The sequence below is a fragment of the Doryrhamphus excisus genome, chromosome 16 (assembly GCF_030265055.1).
Source record: "Doryrhamphus excisus isolate RoL2022-K1 chromosome 16, RoL_Dexc_1.0, whole genome shotgun sequence".
NCBI lineage: Eukaryota > Metazoa > Chordata > Actinopteri > Syngnathiformes > Syngnathidae > Doryrhamphus > Doryrhamphus excisus.
In genome coordinates this window covers 3,776,664-3,798,654 of record NC_080481.1, presented here as the reverse complement: position 1 = coordinate 3,798,654, position 21,991 = coordinate 3,776,664, and the positions used below count along the sequence as shown (strand labels likewise).

At 41.7% G+C, this 21,991-nt stretch overlaps 2 protein-coding genes across 2 annotated transcripts; one reads left to right on the top strand and one right to left on the bottom strand.

Annotated features, from left to right (window-relative positions):
* Positions 1-508: 508 nt before the first annotated feature.
* LOC131104481 (sterol 26-hydroxylase, mitochondrial) lies at positions 509-7,132 on the bottom strand. The gene is made up of 9 exons (XM_058051710.1): positions 6,883-7,132; positions 6,574-6,764; positions 4,943-5,142; positions 4,658-4,855; positions 4,428-4,591; positions 3,519-3,685; positions 3,338-3,419; positions 3,066-3,266; positions 509-2,995 (listed from the first exon to the last, which is right to left on the bottom strand). The coding sequence occupies exons 1-9, from the start codon at positions 7,072-7,074 to the stop codon at positions 2,879-2,881; spliced, it is 1,512 nt and encodes a 503-aa protein (XP_057907693.1). The 5' UTR covers positions 7,075-7,132; the 3' UTR covers positions 509-2,878.
* A 5,693-nt stretch (positions 7,133-12,825) lies between these two features.
* Positions 12,826-20,423, top strand: LOC131104678 (alpha-tectorin-like). Its single transcript, XM_058052125.1, has 18 exons — positions 12,826-12,916; positions 15,052-15,087; positions 15,174-15,289; positions 15,357-15,581; positions 15,711-15,803; positions 15,856-15,950; positions 16,256-16,499; positions 16,589-16,748; positions 16,823-16,919; positions 17,001-17,060; positions 17,136-17,338; positions 18,681-18,815; positions 18,885-19,072; positions 19,178-19,332; positions 19,407-19,652; positions 19,731-19,884; positions 19,973-20,071; positions 20,189-20,423. Exons 1-17 carry the CDS (start codon positions 12,826-12,828, stop codon positions 20,069-20,071), a joined length of 2,397 nt encoding a protein of 798 aa, XP_057908108.1. The 3' UTR covers positions 20,189-20,423.
* Positions 20,424-21,991: the final 1,568 nt, after the last annotated feature.

Here is a 21,991-nt window from a genome sequence, read left to right as displayed (position 1 = left end):
AGCACTTTACAGGAAGGGTATGAGCAGACTCTATCTGCTCAGGAGACTGAGGTCTTTTGGAGTGCAAGGGGCACTCCTCAAGACGTTCTATGACTCTGTCGTGGCTTCAGCCATTTTCCAGGGAGTAGTCTGCTGGGGCAGTAGCATTTTGGCTGCGGACAGGAAGAGACTGGATAAGATCGTCAAGAAGCCCAGCTCTGCCCTGGGTTGCCCCCTTGACCCAGTGGAGGTGGTGGGAGAGAGGAGGATGTTGGCTAAGCTATCATCCATGTTGGAGAACGACTCCCACCCCCTGCAGGACACTTTGATAGCACTAGAGAACTCCTTCAGCGATAGACTGCTTCACCCCAAGTGTGTGAAGTAGCGCAGGTCCTTTCTTCCTGCAGCTGTCAGGCTGTACAACCAGAACTGCTCCCAATAGACTTCTACACCGCTATGTACCTCTGTGCAATACTCTGTTTTTTATATTCAGTATAGTTACTCCAGACTCCATTCTCTGTGCAATATTAAGGCTCTAAATGCAATATATTAAGTTCTATGTGAAGTATTTCTATAATGCCTCATATTAACTCACTTCCAAGATCTCATAGTGTATAGACTGGTCATATATTTCATCTCGTTTCATATTATCTACATACTGTATTTGTATATAACTCTGGGTAAAACAAATTTTGTTAATACTTGGGTTGTTTATATTGTTTATTTTTCTATATTGTGTATTTTGTACTGCTTAACTGATTCTGTACTCTTGCTGCTGTGCAATGCAAATTTCCCCACTGAGGGACGAATAAAGGCATATCTTATCTTTAGCCATACTTTGGAACCTTGATGAGGAAGAATTTATGGAATTAGTTCAGTTTACCAGTTTCCAAAGAATGTATAGTTTGGTGCCTTCGTTTTCAAATTCATCATCTTAGATTTCATTTACAAAAATATATAAGTCTCCTCATGGTCCCTTTTTCTTTGTCTTTGTTTCTTTGACTTTGTCTTGCCTCTGTGTGCCAGTGTGGTCAGATGTTTTCTGTTTCCTCTTCACAATCTCGAGTGTCTTGTTCCATACGCACACACAGCAGAAGGCCAAAAAGCACATATGCGTACAAAGATAAAACCGAAATGGTTCACAGTCAAATATATGATAACTTCCATGAACATTAACCTATCCACGCGGTTAGTCAGGGGTCTCCAACCAGTAGCTCTTAACCAAAGAGGTGATTGATTCAGTTATTATCAACTTCTATATCGACAAAATTAGAAAGTGGGATTTGGCAGTCATCAAGAAGTCCTAAGGAGCGCTTGGCAGTGGGACCAATCACAGCGGAGTGGCCGTGGAATAAATTAAAACAGTTTTGACAAAGTTTAAAATAGTTTTGGTAATCCAAGGAAATTCTGCAGATTCCAGATTCTGGAAGATCTGTAAAGCTTTCTGTGCAGGTTATTGTGTGTAGCTGCTCTATAGGAGTCCACAACTCAATACAAAGGGCTGAAAAATAAGTATAATAGGTAAATAGAAAATGTAAATGTTGAAGTACATGGGACATACGTAAGAAAAAAAAAAATTCAATTTCAATTTAATTTAAGGAGAAAAAGCTCATACACATACAGAGCAGTCCAAGCGGTGAAAGTCTATGATGACATAAGCCAATGAGCAAGCCTCAGAGGTACTATGCTACAGTTTATTGTCCAATGCAATAAACAGTGACGGGAATAACGGCGTTTAAATAAACTGTTTTACTAATAGTTACTTGTACTGGTAACTAGTTACTTTTGTAGTGGAGTAACTCAGTTACTTTTTTGGAGAAGTAACTGGTAAATATAATTACTTTTTTAAAGTAACGTGCCCAATACCGGCAGTAAATGTAATGAATGAATGAGTTCAAGTTCACCATGATATGCTGAAGAATACTGAAGAATCACGTTTTTGTAGACATGTTTCATCACTCAGGCTGCCGGTGAGAGTTAGTGTGCGAAGAATAGCTTAAAATTAATATTAGTAACTACACTGAGCTGTTATAGTACATGCATTTCCATATGAATCCAATCATTTTGAACATTTTCTTGGGTAGAATTCTGAATGCGTGCAGGACATTCTCCTTCAGGATTTTTTGGTAGACAGAATTCATGGTTCCATTTATCATAGCAAGTCTTCCAGGTCATGAAGCAGAAAACAAAACATCGCCAGACCATCACACTACCACCACCTTATTTTACCGTTGGTATGATGTTCTTTTTCTGAAATGCAGTGTTACTTTGACGTCAGATGTAATGGGACACACACCTTCCAAAATCTTCAACTTGTCTCATCAGACCACAGAGTATTTTCCCAAAGGTCTTGGGGATCATCAAAATTGAGATGAGCCTTAATGTTGTTGTTTTTTCAGCAGTGGTTTTTGGTCTTGGAACTCGGCCATGCAAGCTGTTTTTGCCCACTGTCTTTCTTGTTGTGGAATCATAAACACTGACCTTCACTGAGGTCTGCAGTCGTTTGGATGTTATTGTGGGGTCTTTTGTGACCTCTTGGATGAGTTGTTGCTGTGCTCTTGCGGTCATTTTGGTTGGCCGGCCACACCTGGGAAGGTTCACCATTAGTTTCGCCATTTTTGGCTATTGGCTCACTCTGTGGTTTGCTAGAGTCTCAAAGCTTTAGAAATGGCCTCATAACCTTTTCCACTTGAACACAGGTGTGATAAATCACAGTTATTTTTTAACGGGTCACTTTTTGACATTGGGCCATGCAGGTTTGGATTTTTCTTCTCTCTTAATAATAATTATTTCTCAAAAACCTACAAAATCTGGAAGGATGTCACCACTGTAAATGTGTGATATCAGGATTTTGGAAAATAAACTACAGAGAAAATTCACAAGGTGAGGCAATTCTCTGTCAGGCTCTGAGCAGGAAGCGGAGGCTGATGGGCTTCGCAGGGACAAGCAGCGTTCGTGTTTTGGCCTCGATGGCGGCACCGTCATCTCCCGGCTGTACCTCGTAGTGCTGCATCAGCTGTCAAGTTCAAACGTGATCCAGTTCTTAGTTCTGGCCACAAGGGAAGCCAAACATACGTGCCACTCACCCTACACAAAGCCAAGTACATCTCCATTTCTGCCACCCTCTTCCCCACACAGGCTCGCACACCCACACCAAAGGGGATGAAGCTGTATGGGTGGTGCTGGAAGACCTGAGTACGAAGCCACCGCTCCGGCATGAAGACATCAGCGTGGGTGAACTGTGTCTGGTCATGGCTGACAACGTAGTGGCACAGATGAAACTGAGTCTGGAATGTGATCGAGTGCACAAATGTTTCTTCTGGAGCTCACAGGAGAACCCAAAGGCATCAAACTGTACCTTCTTTGGAAACCGGTAGTTGTCCACGATGACCTCGTTCTCTGCTGTGAAGCGTCCATTGCCAGGAACTACGGGATATAAGCTGGACAAGACGGTCTGCTGACATGCTTTGTTACACAATACTTGGATCTGGATGTCGTCACATGCTTGTACAAGTGACACAAATGATCTGTGAGCTCACCGTAAGGTCTCCTTAATGAAAGCCTTCAAATAGGGCATCCTTCTCAGGTCATCTGTATCCGGCTTCCGTCTGTTGGCACACACGCCGTTGACCTCACTGTACAATCGATCCTGAACACGCCGGTCCCTCGCCAAATGGTACAAGGCCCAGGACAGCGTGTTGGAGGTCTGTGATCATCACCATCACATCAGCTGGTTAGCAACACCAACATACAACCACTGGTTCTACCAGTTAGGCAATGTGCATGCTGGTTCCTGCATGGCTCATGTCCAGACATATTGGATCTTTCGAGTGGGTGCTCCAGTGAGACAAACAAGCCTTGTCGTGACCCAGGAATTCATGCAGGCTGCTATTTGTTTTGTATGAGCATTCCTTAGTGGAAATATGCTCCATGCCCTTTCTCTCCTTGCTATTCCAATACAAATAAGAAATTCCCGTCCATTTGAAATGTGAAGTGTTTTGACATACAACATATACTCAACAAACACTTTTGGATATGAATGAATGTAGTAAATAACAAACAAGAACCGGGATATAACTTTCCCACTTTTAGACAGATTTAGTAGAGATACATCAGTAAAAACATCAAAAGTTGCAAACGAACAAGGTAGTGCGACACAAGATCGCGGACTCACGGCGACAAAAACGTACGGCTCATGAGTTTTCTCACCATCTCTTGCTATGCTGTATCTATGACTCACTTTGGATGTGCTCTAAAAACACCCGCCCACCCAAGTTCTCTGATCGGCTGAAGACGCAATCTTAGCCAATCCTCATCGCTTATGTGCTCTAAATACCCGCCCACCCAGGTTCGCTGATTGTCTGCAACACTCTCACACATGAAATGTAGAATAAATGTAGAAATGTGGAGAAATCTATTCACCAACTGAGGATGAATGAATATCTTACTGTGTCGACTCCGCCCAGCAGCAGTTCTGTCACACAGGTGTAGATCTCCGAGTGGCTCAACTTGTCGCAGGACAACAGGTAAGTCAGGTACAACCCACCCGTCAGTTCACCTCGGTCCATCTGCGCTTGGAGTTCAGTCAGTCTTCTGTCTATGAGTGTTCGTGCTGCAGGATCAAAAGTTCCTTCAACTCAAAAACCACAAGAACCTCCAGTCTTCTGCTGTAGCCCACCTGTGCCATAGAGGTCATCCCAAGCCTGAACGAAGCGCTTCCAAAATGGCAGGACACGGCGCGTCCAACGTGGAAAGACAACTACAGTCTCGGACAGCGTTAACATATCATTGACTGCAGTGATGAAACGCAACGTGTCCTGAGGAATGTCTTCCTGAAGGCATCCCAGCCTGGTCTCGAACAGGATGGATGATATACCTAAATGATGTGGTTCAGGAAAGGTTCAATTATAGGCCGTGCCCTCCTCTATGCCCGCCCCCCCGAATCACTGGAACGGGGTGTCACCTTCAAAGCCAAATTTGTAGAGCTCAGCAGCCACATCAGAAACAGTAGTTTGGTCCGAACTGCGAATCCGGAGGAACTCAATGCGGTGCAGGAGATCTTCAACCACCTGTTGGATGATGGGAGCGTAGGCCCGCACTTCCTGCAGCTTCAGCAACTTTGAGTTCAGAACACTCCGCATTCGGTGCCACTCCAGTCCTTTGCTAGAAAGTCATAGAACTTTGGTCTTTATTTATGACGGTGGGTAGGATGGGTTTGGGCACTAGTTCTCAAACGGGGGTTTATAAAATACGATGGTTTACCCCCTTTATTTTTTGTAAACACATTAGCATAAACCAGCTGGAGCCACAAAAGGAGGATGAAAAAGTCCGGAGCCATGGATTGCTGAGCCTTGTGTTAGGAGGTATGGCCTCCACAAATCCTTCCACACGGGGTCATTTATAAATGCAAATGTACAGTAGTATGAAAAAGTTTGGGCACCCCTGGTCATTTTCAAGATTTTCCTTTATAAATCACTGATTGGATTGCTTGGATCAGCAATTTCAGTTAAATATATCATACAGCTGACCAACACACTGATAGATGAGAAGCGAAATTAAGTTTATAGGATTTAAAGAAAGTGTGCAGTAATTATTTAAAACAAAAGTAGGGCAGGTGCATAAATTTGGCCACCATTGTTGTTTTATTGGTTTGAATACCTTTATCACTAATTAACTACAAGAGAGGAGAAATATGATCTCAGCGAATAACTAAATTTGAAACACTAATATGCTAGGACTAAGTTAAAAAACCATAGCATTTCAGTATGTGGAATCAAACTATGGAATGGATTGAGTAAGGAACTCAAACAATGCACAACGATGAGCCAATTCAAGAAACAATACAAGCAGTTGATGTTTGCTAAATACAAGGATGAAGAGTCTTGAACCAGTCATGATGTGCTATATATATCACTATATTGACACTTACTATGGTACCCATTATGTCATTGGATGGTCAAATCACCTCGTACTTCGGTACATGACAAAAAATAAAATTACAAAAAAATAATAAAAATTAAAAAAAAAATAAAAAAAATAAAAATAAAAAATTAAAAAAATTAAAAAAAAATTTTTTTTAAATGTTTTAATTTATTGTATTAGGAAAGCAGGAAGTGAACAAATGTAACAGTTACCGATTGTAAAAGTACCAGATGGAGGGGTAGGATTTAATAAGCTTTGCTTCTTCCTACTCCTTTTGGACATGTGGAACTGGGAACTGATTATGTGATGCATTCAATTGTAATCTGATGCATGTTCAAATGAAATAAAACCATTACCAACTATTAGACCACAATTCTTTTTATCTTTGCAAAGCTCATTTTGGGGTCGAACCAAAGACCATGAATGTCTCGGGCATTTACGATTATTCACCCGGGGCCATAAAGATAATGGGGTTGTGTATATATTATATATATATTATTATAATACATATATATTTAACTGAAATGGTTGATTCCGACAACCAGTCATTTATAAAGGAAAATCTTGAAAATGATCGGCGGGGGGGTCATACCACTGTAAACCTGCAATGAAACTTTTCTTGTCAAGTGAGTTACAGGAAGATATTTGGAGTGTGGAGGAAGATGCACTCACTCTACATGCAGCCCATAGGCTTGTCCCCGCAGGTCCAGGTATTCCTTCCAGTGTGGCAGCACAGCTCGCACCGGGTAGCGTCCTTCTTGCTGGATCACCTGAGCAATGAGCTCCGGACTCGCCACATTGACCAAGTCAAATGGGCCAAATCTGGAGCGCCAGATTGGCCCGTAGAGATTCTTCTGTAGACCCTGAGTAAACATAGGTACTGTTCACCATAACTTTGCAACAATGTATTGAGTTACTGTTTTTACATTAGCTGAGGGATGGACCCATAATGTCAATGTAGTTAGTCTCACATCTGTTTACCTGTAGCAAGTGGCTTTTGTCCGCATAGCCTTTGACAAATAACCAGTAGAGCGTGGTGAAGAAGGCGGGGCCCGGCAAGTCATTGATGGTCTTCAGTTTAGCCGCTTCAGTCGTTACCTGGATGAGTGTTCTGGTGGAGAAGGTGACCAAGCCTCTGCCGTGTGCAGAAAGACGATGAGGCCAGGGCTTCATTCTTAGAGTCCAGTTTTACTGACACCCAGCAGCAATATGGCAACTGCACTTCAGGGAGTAAGCCCCCCCTCCCCCATCCTATTGCATAACAATCATAAACAATGGGTAAGAAAGGGGGAAAGAGAGTGACATGATTATTTCTTTTATCCATGTTTAGATTTCAATTTAAAGGATATTGACAGTCAAGATTTTTTATGCTATGTTTACTTTAACAGACAAAGACAGAAAATCCAGACAAAAACAATGTTAAAAAAAGTGAAACTGTATTTTCATTTAGGAATACATATTTATTCATATTTATTTATTTATTCATTTATTCATATTCACATCCCAAAAGATGGTTCTTGAATGTACTTTTATTTTATTTTAGACAGCAATAAATCAGATACTGTATTGTTGCTATAGCACTGTTATACACCAGTGTGGATTTTGCTGGCACCCAGCGGACGTTATGTGCAACTGCATGCTCGGAAGTACGCCCCCGTAAAATCTGTTATGGAGTATATACACAAAAATTTAGATTTAAGATTTGATCTCCTGCTGATTTAAATATTATTCCCTTATGAAGAAATGAAGGCACCAAAAAGGGCGGAAAAGTTAAGGCAATTCCAAAATAGGTCCACATTAAAATGTGATTTTACTATGTTTTTTTTTCCAAATAGAGTCTTATAAAATATCTTTTTACTGTTTTTTGACAGTAAGATTTAAATCCACATGAACCAAAAAGTAAACATCCAAATCAATGAGCCATATCTCTATGAACTCCTGATCAAAATATTAAGACATTTTGCTCTGTTGGATCTAAAAGGTGACCTTCTGTGCTCATTTTTCTGCCCTTTGTATGAAGTTGTGTACTGCTACAGAGCAGCTACACACAATAACCTTGTTCTGCACTGGTTACTGGTTATTGGTGCACTGATAACTGATAATGAGATATTCCAGAATCTGCATCTATTCCACCTGTATTTCCTTGAATTTCCAAAACGGTCTTTTTGAATCAGTTCCACCCACGGCCAGCCTACTGGCACACGCCCACTCCACTGTGATTGGTCCAACTCAGTGTGTTCCATATAAGGAAGTCACATTGAGCAGGTTGAAAAAAAAATTGAGACATTGAGAAAAAACTCATAGGTCCCTTTTAAAGTGGTTCTCATTTATGCAAAATGCTAAAAGAAATGTGAGGAAGAGAAAAAACATGTAAGCAATTTATTGCAAACATAATAATAATAATAATTATTATTATTACTATTATTATATTGTTATATTTTATACAATAAATTATTATAATAAATAATTTCTTATAAATTAAACAAATAATAATAATAATTATTATTATTAAGTTAAGTGCTCTGAGAACGCAGCATTTCGTCAATGTACTGTTTATAGGACAAAGGTGGGCCCTAAGTTGGTCAAGTTTGGGAACCCCTGTTATAGGGAAAGCTTTTACAACCGAACGTAAACATCAGCAAAACTAGTTGGTTAAGGATATTTCATCTCTGATACAATGGTTGCCAGGTTGTCCCCCGGTTTGACTGGTTTGCTTAACGACCCCGTGGCAAAAACCTTGACCACCAGTGGGCACTTTGCCGAAAGTGTAGGACATCAATGAGTCATTTACAACTCCTTTATAGACAAGAGACCGAGACAAAATTAAAAAATAATTAGAATTTGGTTGAAGAAATTAAGTATCGAATCCCAATTTTAGTTCTTGGTGGTGAAACCCAAATTGGCAAGCAGAAGTCAGACCTTTCTTATAGTTGCTCAGTCGTAGCCTTAAAGTAGAACGTGTCCCCCTCCATGTTTGACAGTAGGGATGGGGCCGTTGCAGTCCTTCAGCATTTCTCTTCCTCCAAACATGTCAAGATGATGCCTGAGAGCTGAATTTTGATCTGATCTGACCACATTCTCCAAAGCCTTGTCTGAGTCATTCAGGCATTCATTGGACAACTGTGCATGCTGTTTTTGTGTTTGTCTTGAGCAGGGGGACCTTGCGATTCAAATTCGTCAAAAGCGATGGCAACAAAAAAATGTCAACATAACAGAATAAAAAAAAACCATAACCACCTGACCGTCTTTTCCCATCAAGCTGCACTTTGAGATGCCGAGCCGTCGTTCCGACAGTCAACACTCACTGAGGTGTTTGGTCGACAAAGCTAATATGAACGGAACAATAGAAAATGGTGCGCGGTCACAGAAAGAAATGCTGCCTTTTGATCCAATTAAAGAGCCATCATTTTGTTTGGCACAGAACAAATTGCCAAACACCAACTGCAGAACAGAATCCAAAATAAATTCAAACATGTGCACCCAATTCTTGTTTTGGATACACACTACATTGTATAATCATACAATTCCACCCGGTCAAATAAAGGACCCAAATTGAATATGTCCACCACGCTTATGGTGAGAGTATGCAAACTTGTAGATGTTGCCAGTTGCAGACAAACTGGAAGGTCAAGTTTTTGGGCGGTGGAAATGACCGCTCAAGTATAACCTCAGGTAACGTTGTACAATTTTAGGAATTTCAGAACTGCCGTATGTCCACTATAATTAAAACCTGTATTTTCAGTTTAATTGCCACAAACCTGTTTTTTTTAAATACCACTGACAAAAATGTTGTTTTTGTCTAAAATTAGAGAGCCAAAGGAGTAATTTCTGTAAAAAATGGGTCCGTTTATGTCATATAGTACATGTGTAGTACTGTTAAAGGGGCCGGATCCTATATATAACATTTCATACTAACAGCGGTGTTTGCCCAGTTTCCTGATTTCTTATTTAAAACATAAAACATAACTATTGTTTGTCACACATGAGTTCAATTTCCCAAACAACACCAAGCCTGCTTACTGCCACACCTGTAGTCTATCAAGAAATCACTTAAATACAATCTGCCTGACAACGTGAAGTAGACCAAAATCTCCTCAAAAGCTAGACATCATGCCATCATGATCTCAAGAAATGAAGGAACAAACGACAAAGAAAATGAATGAGCTCCGTCCATCTGAAAAAGGTCATAAAGCCATCTCTAAAGCCTTTGGACTCCAACAAACCACAGTGAGAGCCATTATCTACAAACCTTGGCCGGTCAATCAAAATGACCCACAGCCACGACTCATCCAAGAGGTCACAAAAGACCCCACAACAACATCCAAGCAACTGAAGGCCTCACTTGCTTCAGTGTTCCTAACTCCACCGTGAGGAAGACACTGGGCAAAAATGGCCTGCATGGCAGAATACCAAGACCAAAACCACTGCTGAACAAAATTGTCGCCATTTTTCCAGAAAACATCTTGATGATCCCCAAGACCTTTGGGAAATTGAACTTTTTGGGAGGTGTGTCCCATTACATTTGGCGTAAAAGTAACGCCACTTGGATCAAGCAAAATTATCTGACATATTTGTAGGTTAAATAAAAGGCAAATAAAGTAAAGAAACAAAAAAGTTGTTATTTTTGGAAAAGTACATATAATGTCATTTTGCTTTGTTTCTTTATAATGCCATTGTTTTTGGTTTCTTTTTCAATTGCTGCCATGAATTGGACTGGTGAGCATGGCGCTTTCATCGTGGAAACGTTTATCAAAACAAACAAATCTGTAACTTTCTGTAACAACACAACTAGCGTTCCGTTTGCACTTCAATCTTGGTAGACATGATCCTGTACCAGCTGGAAACACCATCTTATTATGGGTTACCAACTTCAGAGATACTGGATTTGCATTGAAACGAAAATCAACCGACCGACCTCGCACCACCAGAACTGATTTAATTTTCAAAACATAATGAAACAAAATGGCATTATATGTACTTTTCAAAAATATAAAAATGTTTTGTTTCTTTACTTTATTTGCCTTTTATTTAACCTACAAATGTGTCAGATCCTTTTGCCCTGTACTGTAATACCAACAGTAAAATATGGTGGTGGTAGTGTGTTGGTAGCCCACTATTGTTTACCCTAATGACCCACGACTGTCGTCCAAGGTTCAGCAGCAACCACATCCTTTGTCACGTAGCGAAGTAGGAGGTGATATGAGCATCCAATGACATAATGGGTACCATAATAAGTGTCAATATAGTGATATATATAGCACATCATGACTGGTTCAAGACTCTTCATCCTTGTATTTAGCAAACATCAACTGCTTGTATTGTAGATAGTATTGATATTTTGATTCGAGAGTTGACTTTAGAGCCTGAAGAGCTGATATTTGTGTATCAATCTGCAAATCATAAGCATTTTTTTTCTTTATTTAACAAACAATTATGGACAAAATTGTCTGGAAGCCATGGAGTTAGGGATAAAGAAAAATAAAAAATAAATAAAAGAATTAGTAAGGACCAATTTTCAATATATATGTTTATGAATATAGGTATAGCTATACCTATAAGTATAGGTACATTTTTCAGTGCATTCAAACTATTACTCAGTGGCGGGAGACAGGTGGCAATAAGTACCGCCTCAGGTCATGTTGTACAATTTTAGGAATTTTAGAATTGCTGTATGTCCACTATAATTAAAACCGGTACTTTCAGTTGAATTGCCACAAACTTCTTTAAAAAAAAGCTGCCTCATATATTAATATGATTAATTATGATTACTGAAAAGGCCCTGTGATGGAAAAATTTATATTTCACAGGTATAACATAGGTTACACATTGTGTGAATTACTTTAAGGCCTTTTGTAGAGCTTCAACATTTGCATCCGAGCACATCCTGCTGTCCCTTCAAAGATGGTGGCACAGCAGGAGGCTATCTGTAACCTGGGGTTAGGGGCAGTGTCGGAGGAGGTCATTCTTTGATCAAAGCTTTACCTTCATGGGACAAGGGGACATCAAGAGGTCCCACCAAATGGTTGACCCTAGGAGGTTGTCTCGCATGGGTGTGACAAACCTTGCCAGAAGGTTGGGTGTGTAGACTAACCCCCATACATGAGGGTGGCATCGGGGGAGTGACATGAATGTCTCTTTTCTATTGTAATGTAATTCATTTGCATGCTATGGAGTATAAAAGTTCCCGCCGAGAGACCACTCTTGGCCAGACACCTACAGACCGCCATGCATACTGTGTGTTGTCTGACCCCTTTGTTTTGCAAAGGTAATAAAAACTGCCAGAGCTATGTATTTATTTCAGGCATTCTCTATCCTACTTAGGATGATAGAAATTTTTTCCACAACAGCCCTCAACGACATTTCCAACTTGTCAGACACCTTTATTTGTTTCAAATGTTGCAATGCTGTAGAACACGATGCGGAAGTACTAAGTACTATATGTCATTAAGCAACGGCTTATTTGTATTTTCCAGTTCATATACCTGCAAAATTTTGTATTCATGTTTCTGAAAAAATATGTGAAAACCTAAAAAAAAAAAAAAAAAAGGTCATTCAGTGCATTGAAACTGGAATCGTACTCAGTGCCAAGACTTCGGGATAACAATCCAGCTTAGCCATGCCGTTACACAGCAAATGGTTCAAGGACAACGTACGTATGTCCTTTATGCTGGACGTCACCTTTAAGCCATTTTAGCCCCCCGAAAAAAATCCAAAAGTGCCTTTGTATTTTATCGTTGGAAGTCATTTTTTGAGACCAGCAATTTGTGCCATTTTGCAAATAATTGAAGACTGGACACTGGAAACGTGTTTCTCACGTTAATTATCATTCTTTCTGATCCAGTTTGGGAGGTTGGAATAGTCAAAGAATGTGTCCACTTGCCTGCAGTGGGAAGGTGTGCACTTGGGGATGGTCTATATAAACGGATGGACAGGGGACGAAGCTCTCAAGGCATCCGAAGACCTCATCCTGCTCATCAGTCCCTCCCCTCCTTCTGCTCCATCAACGCTGCACACGGTAGGTCAGTGGAAGTAGACACAGGCTGGACCGGGGTTTAGACCAGGGTTCTGGGTTGGTGATTGATGAGTAGATTATGGCAGAAAATTGCATTGAAAATTTGAGTTACAATTGAAAACCATCAGAGGTCGACACAGACCGAGATGACTCCAAGGCCCAATGCTGCTTTTTGAAACACCTATGGTAGGCTCATGTACGTTTTAGTCGACTGTCATCATTTCCCAGTTCGAGGGTTTTCCAGAAATATATGCCAATTCATAAATCATGCTGATTTAGGGTTGAATATAGCCTATATTTAAGCTAATACTACATATATTTGCCTAATTGGCTAAATAAAATACAATTCCAAGGCACTCGACAGAAATGTTCAAAAACCTTGAGTTTTCTACACTGGACACAAGGTGTCAGTGATGTTACTGTAATGCTCGATGACACACACAACAGGCTTTTTTTGCAGGTTTGAATTATTTCATATAATAATGTGAAATAATAATCCTTAATAAAAACATGAGCTACTGTTGCGGCCATCACTTCCTGTCTGCCAATCATTCTGTTCCCTTCGGGGAACCAACACACCCCACGAGTCATATTTATGCCTTTTTCACTCTTATTATGTACACTATATTGGGTAATCTGCGTGAAACGGTGACTATAGGGGTGTTAAGGCAAGGCTAGAGGGCTCTAATATGTTAAAACTGTATTTAAAAGGTTGAAAATCTTCCAGAAATTCACTTATATTTTTTTTGTTTTCTGGGGGAGACCTACTGAAAGCGCAGTTTGATGTTGCATTCATATTCAAAATTCAGGGAACACCTCCACGCCCCCCCTTCCCCTCTCCCCTGGTGTAAGTCTGGTGTTTATGTTTTAAAATAGTGCTTATTTGTGCCTATGTATGCAGAGGTTCTTTGACAGCCCCACACTGTACCCCCCCCCCCCCCCCCCCCTCTGAGATTAGTTTGGAATCGTCTTTTTTCCTCTCCCCTGCCCTCCCCCCTCACTGTTCACATTCCTGTATGCATGGTGAGGGGAGCGGGCTGAGGAATCAGAGCTTTTCGGCCAAAAGTTGAATAATGCAAATTCATCCTGTATACACAACCTTGAATATTTTATTGAAAAAAAACTTACAATCATACCCCCACCGGTATCAATATCATTTTAAAAGCCCCTGAAATGAGGAGGATGGGTCACCTTTTAATGTTATCCCTGTCACGAGGACAGGACATGAAATTAGGGTAAACAGGGTGTTTTTTTTGTTTACATCAATGATCGCTTGTGTCAATGTGAGGGGATGTCGACTTACACCGGATTCACTGTGTTAAAACGAGACATAAATGTGTTTAACCGCTTCAGATTCGACTTAATAAAATATCGCTGGAAATAGACAAGCACAAATTTAGACTAAATATTGGAATCAAATGTATTGACCAGTGGCGTCATTAGGCCTAATTTAAAATGTTCTTAAGCCCACCTAAATAATTTAGTATTTTTTATTGAATTTTAAAAATTTCTTTTGATTTTTTTTTTTACAAAAAAATCTCTGATAAATTTCATATAATAATAGGGCAAAAGCAGGCTAATAAGCAAGCCAATATGCAGGCTAATACTAGCCTACTACTACTAGTAGTAGTCGTAATAATCAGAAGAAGAATAATGACAATAGTAATAATAATAGGCTAATTAATAATATGATAATGATTATGATATAATTGATGACTGTCCACTGGACAGAATGGTTGCAGAGCTTGAGCAGAGGTTTTGCAGTGTAGATTGTGTGTACTTGTGTACATTTAATGGTGGCCTAAAACAATTGAGTATATCTACTAAATCTGTCCAAAAGTGGGAAAGTTATATCTCGGTTCTTGTTTGTTATTTGTTTTTTGGATTTTTTTGAATGTCTACAACATTCATTCATATCCTGTACATCCCCAGGGGTCTAAGCCCCCCCCCGTCCTCAGATCCTGGTGACGTCCCTGGTATTTATATATTCCCAATTGACCCGAGGTTTAGACAACAGGAAATTTTAACAACAGTAGGCGTCTCTGAAAAGCAGTGGCACTTTGAGCTGAGGATGCTAATGTGTGCAGTTTACGAGCTAACACCAACCCTTTTTTTCCACCCGCATTTGTTTCTTTCAGCAATGAAGACGAGCGTGCTGCTCTTCCTGCTGTTAGGTGAGAAAACCTTCCCATTACAGTTTTAATTCTAGGCTCTTCTTTTCATCTGTTGACCAAAATGTTTGTCTTATCCTCTGATGCAGCAGTAACCTGCAGCCAGAATGGTTTGGTCCAATCGTTGCCATTTGGGGATATGGCAACCATTGCTATTGAGGACTGTCCTCTCAGTGTTTATGGGAACTTGTTCACATCTGTCCAAGTGAGTAGCACTGTACTTTGTACCATGGCAGGACTCTGCGTTATTCTAATTGTGTACATATTAACAGATTCAGACTGGACAAAGCGCTGTGACATACTGCTTCATAAATGTCGCGAGTGCTCCCGATTGCGTTTCAATCACAACTGGAAACCTTCCCACTTCTGTGGAAACGACGGTCGAGAGCGCCGCCGATCCTGCGCTCGGAGCGTCGGTCAAGGCCGAGCTGCCGCAGCTGAGTGATGACCTGACCTGCTATTTGAGAACCAACCTGTCCAGCAGTTCCGGAACTAATGTGAGTCTTTCCAGTTCAATAACAGGAACATAGACTGCTGTATTGGGGGTGGGCGGATGCTAATAGTTAACAGTTTGACCCCATTGCTCAGCACTAAAATTATCTTATTGTCTTTTTCCATGTGCTCAGATGATTGTTACCTGGATGAAATTTGGATCCCAAACGGCATTGAGCGTGCATCTGATGATGTATCTGGATCCTTTAGTTGTAAGGACATGTGAGGTAGATTTGGTTCAATGCATGACTCGCGTGAACACTCGTGTCCTTTGTGCAGAACGTAGACGCAACAATCGGTTCCCAAGTGGTGTCAAGTAACTTCACCAAGACTGAGGGGGAGAATAATAAGTACATAGATATGAGTGGCTGCAGGTTGGAGGGTACGTCATGATTTCATGGGCCCGTTTTGACTTGTCTGATTGACAGCATGGCAGACTGACCCAGCTCTTTCAATCTGCAGACAATACTTTAATTTTACCGACCTACACTCTGACTGACCCAACGATCTGCATGACGACCATTTGCAGCCCGGCGGCCGATACCAGTTCTGAATCAACTTGTGGAGCCACGGAGACTTGCCAAGGCGATAATACGTAAATTGGTTTTGGCAGGTTTTGCAGTAAAGAATCAGATTTTGCCACACACACGCTGACTGATCGGCTTCTATCCCATTTTAGGTGTAATCCCATGTACCGTGTGTGCACGGTGACCGCCGCCCAAGTGATCCAGTTCTTTGGCAATGTAGTTTCCATCACGGACCGCTGTGTGCACAGCCTGCTCCAGCCCGTCAACAATCCCGGGTTTGAACTTGTGGCGACCTTCAAGGATCGCCGAAGTCAGATCATGCCGTTCCTGGACAGTGTGGACCTGCTCCTCCCTCCCAATGTCATCATCTCTCTTGAAACAAGCGGAAGGGTTTGGGTAAGAAGATGACCGCTGAGCTCCGCCTGACAATACCCCGTCACTGTGACATTTGAGTAGACTTGCGCGTGTGCTTTCGTTTCGTCCAGGTTGATGGCCAAATACAAATACTCACCCCCGAGGCCACATTGGTCCACGGAGTGATGCTGTCCAGGGACTCGACTGGTGTGACCATCAGTATTTCGAACCCAGACATTTCAGACGACCCTGTTACCGTCTTCTTTGATGGCTACAGCGCGCACATCAAAGGTGTGTAGCGTGTCTTGGTTTGGAGCTCACCTGGAACCCAACATTGACTGGATAGTTCTGTTCCTTGCTCTCAGTTCCTGATGGGAAGTCTCTAGCGGGCTTATGTGGCCACGCTGGCGATCCTACCTATCCAGCGACGTCCGTACCTGATATTGCCCGAAGCGATGAAGGGTAGGGACTGCTTTCAAGCAGGTCATCGGCTCCTGCTGAGGTTTTATCTGGTGTTGATGTGCTTGCTTTGTTCTGCCTTAGATGTACTACTGTGCCCCAAAGCGATGATCTTGTAATTGGCGATACAGCTGCAACGGGACGGTAAGCGCACTCCAACAGCAGCATGTTCGGGGTTCATCTCCATGGCAACTCTGACCCTCGCGATCACTGACGCAGCTGCTCCCTGCTCCTGTCAAATCCATTCACTGCTTGCCATGGGAAAGTCCCAGCAGAACCGCACGTCCAGTCATGCAACACCACTATGAGCAACTACCCCTCCGTGGACAACCTCCTGTGCCAGTTCTTTGAGGCGTACGACAAAACCTGTGAGCTGCAGCATGGGATCGATCTGGGAGACTGGAGGTCCTCCACCGGCTGCCGTAAGAGTGCCACACGCGGAAGTCCGTTGTCCGTTTACCACAAGTTAATTGCTTCCCTGTGATAAATGAATTTCAGTGATGTTAGAGCATAGAAAACCTGTTTATAATGTTCTACAACAGGGGTGGGGAAACTACGGCCCAGGGGCCACATGCGGCCCACCAAGCGTTTGAATCCGGCCCGCCAGTTGCTTTCTAAGTATTTCAACTTTTAACATACAAACTGGCAACATGACTTGCAAGTCGGATGTCTTATTTAGTAAAAAAAAAAAAAAAACAACAAAACTGGGCTGCATGGCGGTTGAGTGGTTAGCACTCGGGACCCGAGTTCAATTCCACCCTCGGCCATATCTGTGTGGAATTTGCATGTTCATGGGTTTTCTCCGGTTTCATCCCACATTCCAAAAAACATGCGAGGTTAATTGGCGACTCCAAATTGTCCATAGGTATGAATGTGAGTGTGAATGGTTGTTTGTCTATATGTGCCCTGGGATTGGCTGGCCACCAGTCCAGGGTGTACCCCGCCTCTTGCCCAAAGACAGCTGGGATAGGGATATAACATATAATATAAAATTAGACAAATAATTCAAGAAAAATTAAAAGTATAAAATAGTGTGTGTGTGTGTTAAATATATGTTCTGCTCCCCCGGACAATTTTCTTAACTCAATGCGGCCCAGAAATCAAAATATTTGCCCACCCCTGTTCTACGACCTTGTCAGCGTCCGTTGTGTAACGGACACTTTTAGTGTAATCAACGCACCGGCGTATAAACCACATCTATGAAATTTAGAGGAAGAAATAACAATCTAACAATGAAACACTCAAAAGGTATACAATGCAAATATACAAACATGTACCAATACCACTTTAAAATGAATTATTTTAGAAGTTAAGTTTAAAACTGCAGTGCTGCCTCTGTCCATTAGTGGAGCCCAGATCCCAGCCGGAGGGTGACGTCATTGCAGTGCCCGGCCAGGCACCAATGAATGCTGTGCCCAGACGCAATTCATTGTGGGAAAATATTTTTAAAAAAACTTATATTGGTACATGTTTATACATTTGTTAGTTATACCTGTGCTGTGTGATGAGTTTAGGGTCGTTAACACCATGGGTCAGATTGTTATATTGAATGTCACAGTATTTAAACGACTGGTAGTAGTGTTGAAGTAAATGAGATGTCACAGGTTTCGAACTTAGCCATAAATTTGCTGCACGGTTCCATGTGTCAGTTTGTTCATCGGAAATTATGATGCATATTTGAAGGTTGTTTTTTTTTAAGTAACAAATTTGGTGTTGCCATCTGCAGCACCTGAATTTCACCCTAATGTTCCCGTCCATGCACAGCTCTGGAACATCATGCCTACTGTCAGAACCACACTTGCAGCACCCACGAGTTCTGTGGAGAGTCCCCGCTCAGTGGAACCGGCTGCCTCTGCCGTGCCATATTTGCCTCCGGGTACAAGGCAGAAGACTCTTTAGGTATGGGTGCGCTAACATCGCTGCTACCCTCCGCAAGCTTCCTTCGCTAACGGGATTGTGCTTGCATAGGCGAGGCGACAATGTGCCAGGATAACTCGGCGAGCATCTCGCTGATTGGTTGCCTGTTGGAGGAGAAAGGCATCGACTTCTCCAGTTTGCATCTCCTTGATAACACCTGTACAGGTCAGCTAGACAGCGAAACCCATACACTAACCTTCAACTTCGACACAAACAACAATTGCGGGTCAGAAATCAACGTGAGTCCCCAACACAGACATAAAAGAATTATTCCGTGTGAAAAGTGCAAAGAGCACCTTTGGGACCCGCTCAAGGTTTGTGATGAGCATTTCTTCTCTGTGCAGACAAACAGCAGCCATGTTGCGTACAAGAATAAAATCGTTGTGAGCGGACCTCAAAACGGAGCCATCGTCACACGGCAAAACCTGTTGGAAGTGGACTTCTCGTGCGTATACACGCAGCCGGATGTGAGCACCATGTCCTTCAACATCAGGCAGAGGTGGGTGGAGCTTCAGGTCACACCCGGAGATGAGGATACGATCGATACCTGGGTCATTCTTATGTGTCCCGCAGCTCTTCGGTGCATCACGTGGTATCGCACACATGGAACTACACCTTGTTCATGAACGCGTACACGGACGCCGCGCGCACCAATATGCTGACCCCGGACATGGATGTGGACCTCAATCAGGAGGTTTGGATCGAGCTGACCACTGAAGGACTACAAGGGGCGGCGGTCCAACTGGTGACCGACTCCTGCTGGGTGACTAGTGATCCTTCGCCCACGGCAGCCATGAAATATGACCTCATTGTCGATGGGTGAGAACACACTCCAGACTGCACCACATTTGGGCACCATGGACGGCACCTTCTCATGCGTGTTTTCTTCCCGAGCAGTTGTCCGGACCTCAATGACGGTACCGTGGAAATAAAAGGAAACGGGATGGGAAAGGACAACTACTTCTCGTTCCGTATGTTCCAGTTTGTGAGCAGCAGAGACTTCTTCCTGCACTGCCAAGTCAACCTGTGCGTGGATCAGGACTGTTCCCCGGTGAGTTGCCAACACGTGCCTGCAAACCCGCGCATTCTGTACTTCCACTGACAAGCAAGAACCGTTTTGTCTTGCATCATCCACACAGGATTGCAGTCAGCCTCCCGCCAGGAGACGCAGAGCCTTACAAGAAAGCAGAAGCGAGAAGCTGAGAGGTGACTTCATCTCGTTGGGGTGGAGCAATTAGGTACCTGCTCACGAAACACTAATGCGTGGAAATCGAAATAGATTTTGGTGAAATAATGTGGAATTAGAAAATGGAAAGATACCAATAAGCACTAATGCTGTCTTTTGTGTTTTCCAGGTGACCCGGTTTCCGTCCAATATGACTGACCCACGCTTGAAGTCAAGCAGGGTGTGAAAGCTTTTTATGGACAGAACCTTGACAAATCGGCCATGGTTCTGCTGATTGGGGACAATGGTTTGATTTAAAAATGGAATAGCGGTTTTTCTATACAGTGGAACCCGCTTATGTTGAGTTCGGGGGAGTTTCGGGGGACATTAGCATTGTCGTGACGTCACAAGAATAAAGTCAAACTATTAAGAGAAAAAAAGTTGTAATCTAACAAGAATTCGTAATAATTAAAACACAAAAAAAATTCATAATATTATGAGAAACAAACAAAATATATATTTTTATAAAAATATATTTGGTTAGGTTGGGGAAAAGTTTTTATTATGGGAATAACATCATGATATTATGATAGTTGTACATTTTTTAACCAAACTGAAATGGAAAAACCAACAATGTGAAGACGAAAAAATTGTTTATCTTCTTAAGTTTAGTTATTATGGGAATAAAGTCAAGAGTTGGAAAATAAATTTTAAAAACCCAGCAAAAAACTCGAAAAATGAGAAATGTTATTTTCGTAGCAGGCAGTTGAAATATTACAGAAAAAAATATGTTTTTTTTTCTTGATTGTATTTTCTTAGGTTTAAATTTTAAATTAAATAATTTTTACATTTTAGAATTTTTTTAATTAAATAAAGTTCCAGGAATTAAGTCAAAAGTTTAAAAAAAAAAAAAAGCAAGCTTCAAAATAGAAGCGTGGCAGTCTTAACCTGGATTTTTTGATATTAGGCACTGTAAGAAAGATTTGGAATCTACAAAAGCTTTATTGTCCCTGTAGTGAGGACAAACTACAAAATTACCACTATCGTTGCTAGAGTATGAAATATGATTATAAAAGTTTCAATTATGTCGACAACCACTTATGTTGACGTCAAGTCAGGCTGACGAGTGTTGACATACGTAAGCGGGTTCCACTGTATTATAATGGGTACCTCATGAATGGGATTAAGTGGTGTGATGACTATGACAAAATGCAGTTGAAAATGATCATTAAAAATGGATGTGGTGATTGCAAAGATAGGATTGAGTCTTGTTTTCCTTTCAGTTTCTAAATTGTACATACACATCAACAGTATCAAGTACCCTTGAGCAAGATACTGAACCCACAGTTGCTCTTGATGCTGGTCATCAGTAGGTAAATGTGCTAACAGCATCAAAACGCTTTGAGCTTACCTTTATTAACAGCGCAGGTGCTGGAACCAATGTCCTTTCGCCTTCCCTCTTGATCCTCATGAACTTCATCTGTGAACTTGATTCAAGAAACAGCCAAGTTGACACTGGGACACAAATATATAAACAAGGGACATTTTTACTTGTTTTGGGGGTTTGGGGAAGTGTGTCACATATACCTGTCAATAAGCCCTGCTTCCAGTAAAAGGAGTCTAAACTCCAAATAAGGAGTGTAGCAGAATGTATGATGTGGAAAATTAGCATCTCCCGTTTGTCCGGTGGTCAACTCACACCTCTGGCAGAACTTGCCTGAATCCCGGGAAAGGGGTAATGAGTCTGAATGAGCCATACTGCTTTCATTGCAAAGACTAAGGAATGATTGCATTGACATTGAATGATTACAAAGACCCATTGCACACAGTAAATCTGCTTATTACTCTGGTCTCATCTCATCCAACAAAGGAAACACCTTTTCTCATTCAGGGCTCGACAATAACGATGTACCGATGGCCCGGGGCAAGTTAAAACAAAATTGGGGCAAGTAAATCCAATAATTAATATTCCCGTCAGGCAAGTGCACTTTAG

Coding starts and splice junctions, on each gene's coding strand:
- LOC131104481 (XM_058051710.1), bottom strand. CDS start 7,074: ATGAAGCCCTGGCCTCATCGTCTTTCTGCACACGGCAGAGGCTTGGTC. Junction 6,765..6,882: donor ACAAAAGCCACTTGCTACAG/GTAAACAGATGT, acceptor ATGTTTACTCAG/GGTCTACAGAAGAATCTCTA. Junction 4,592..4,657: donor GGATGACCTCTATGGCACAG/GTGGGCTACAGC, acceptor TTGATCCTGCAG/CACGAACACTCATAGACAGA.
- LOC131104678 (XM_058052125.1), top strand. CDS start 12,826: ATGGACAGGGGACGAAGCTCTCAAGGCATCCGAAGACCTCATCCTGCT. Junction 15,088..15,173: donor GCTGCTCTTCCTGCTGTTAG/GTGAGAAAACCT, acceptor CCTCTGATGCAG/CAGTAACCTGCAGCCAGAAT. Junction 18,816..18,884: donor CAAGGCAGAAGACTCTTTAG/GTATGGGTGCGC, acceptor GTGCTTGCATAG/GCGAGGCGACAATGTGCCAG.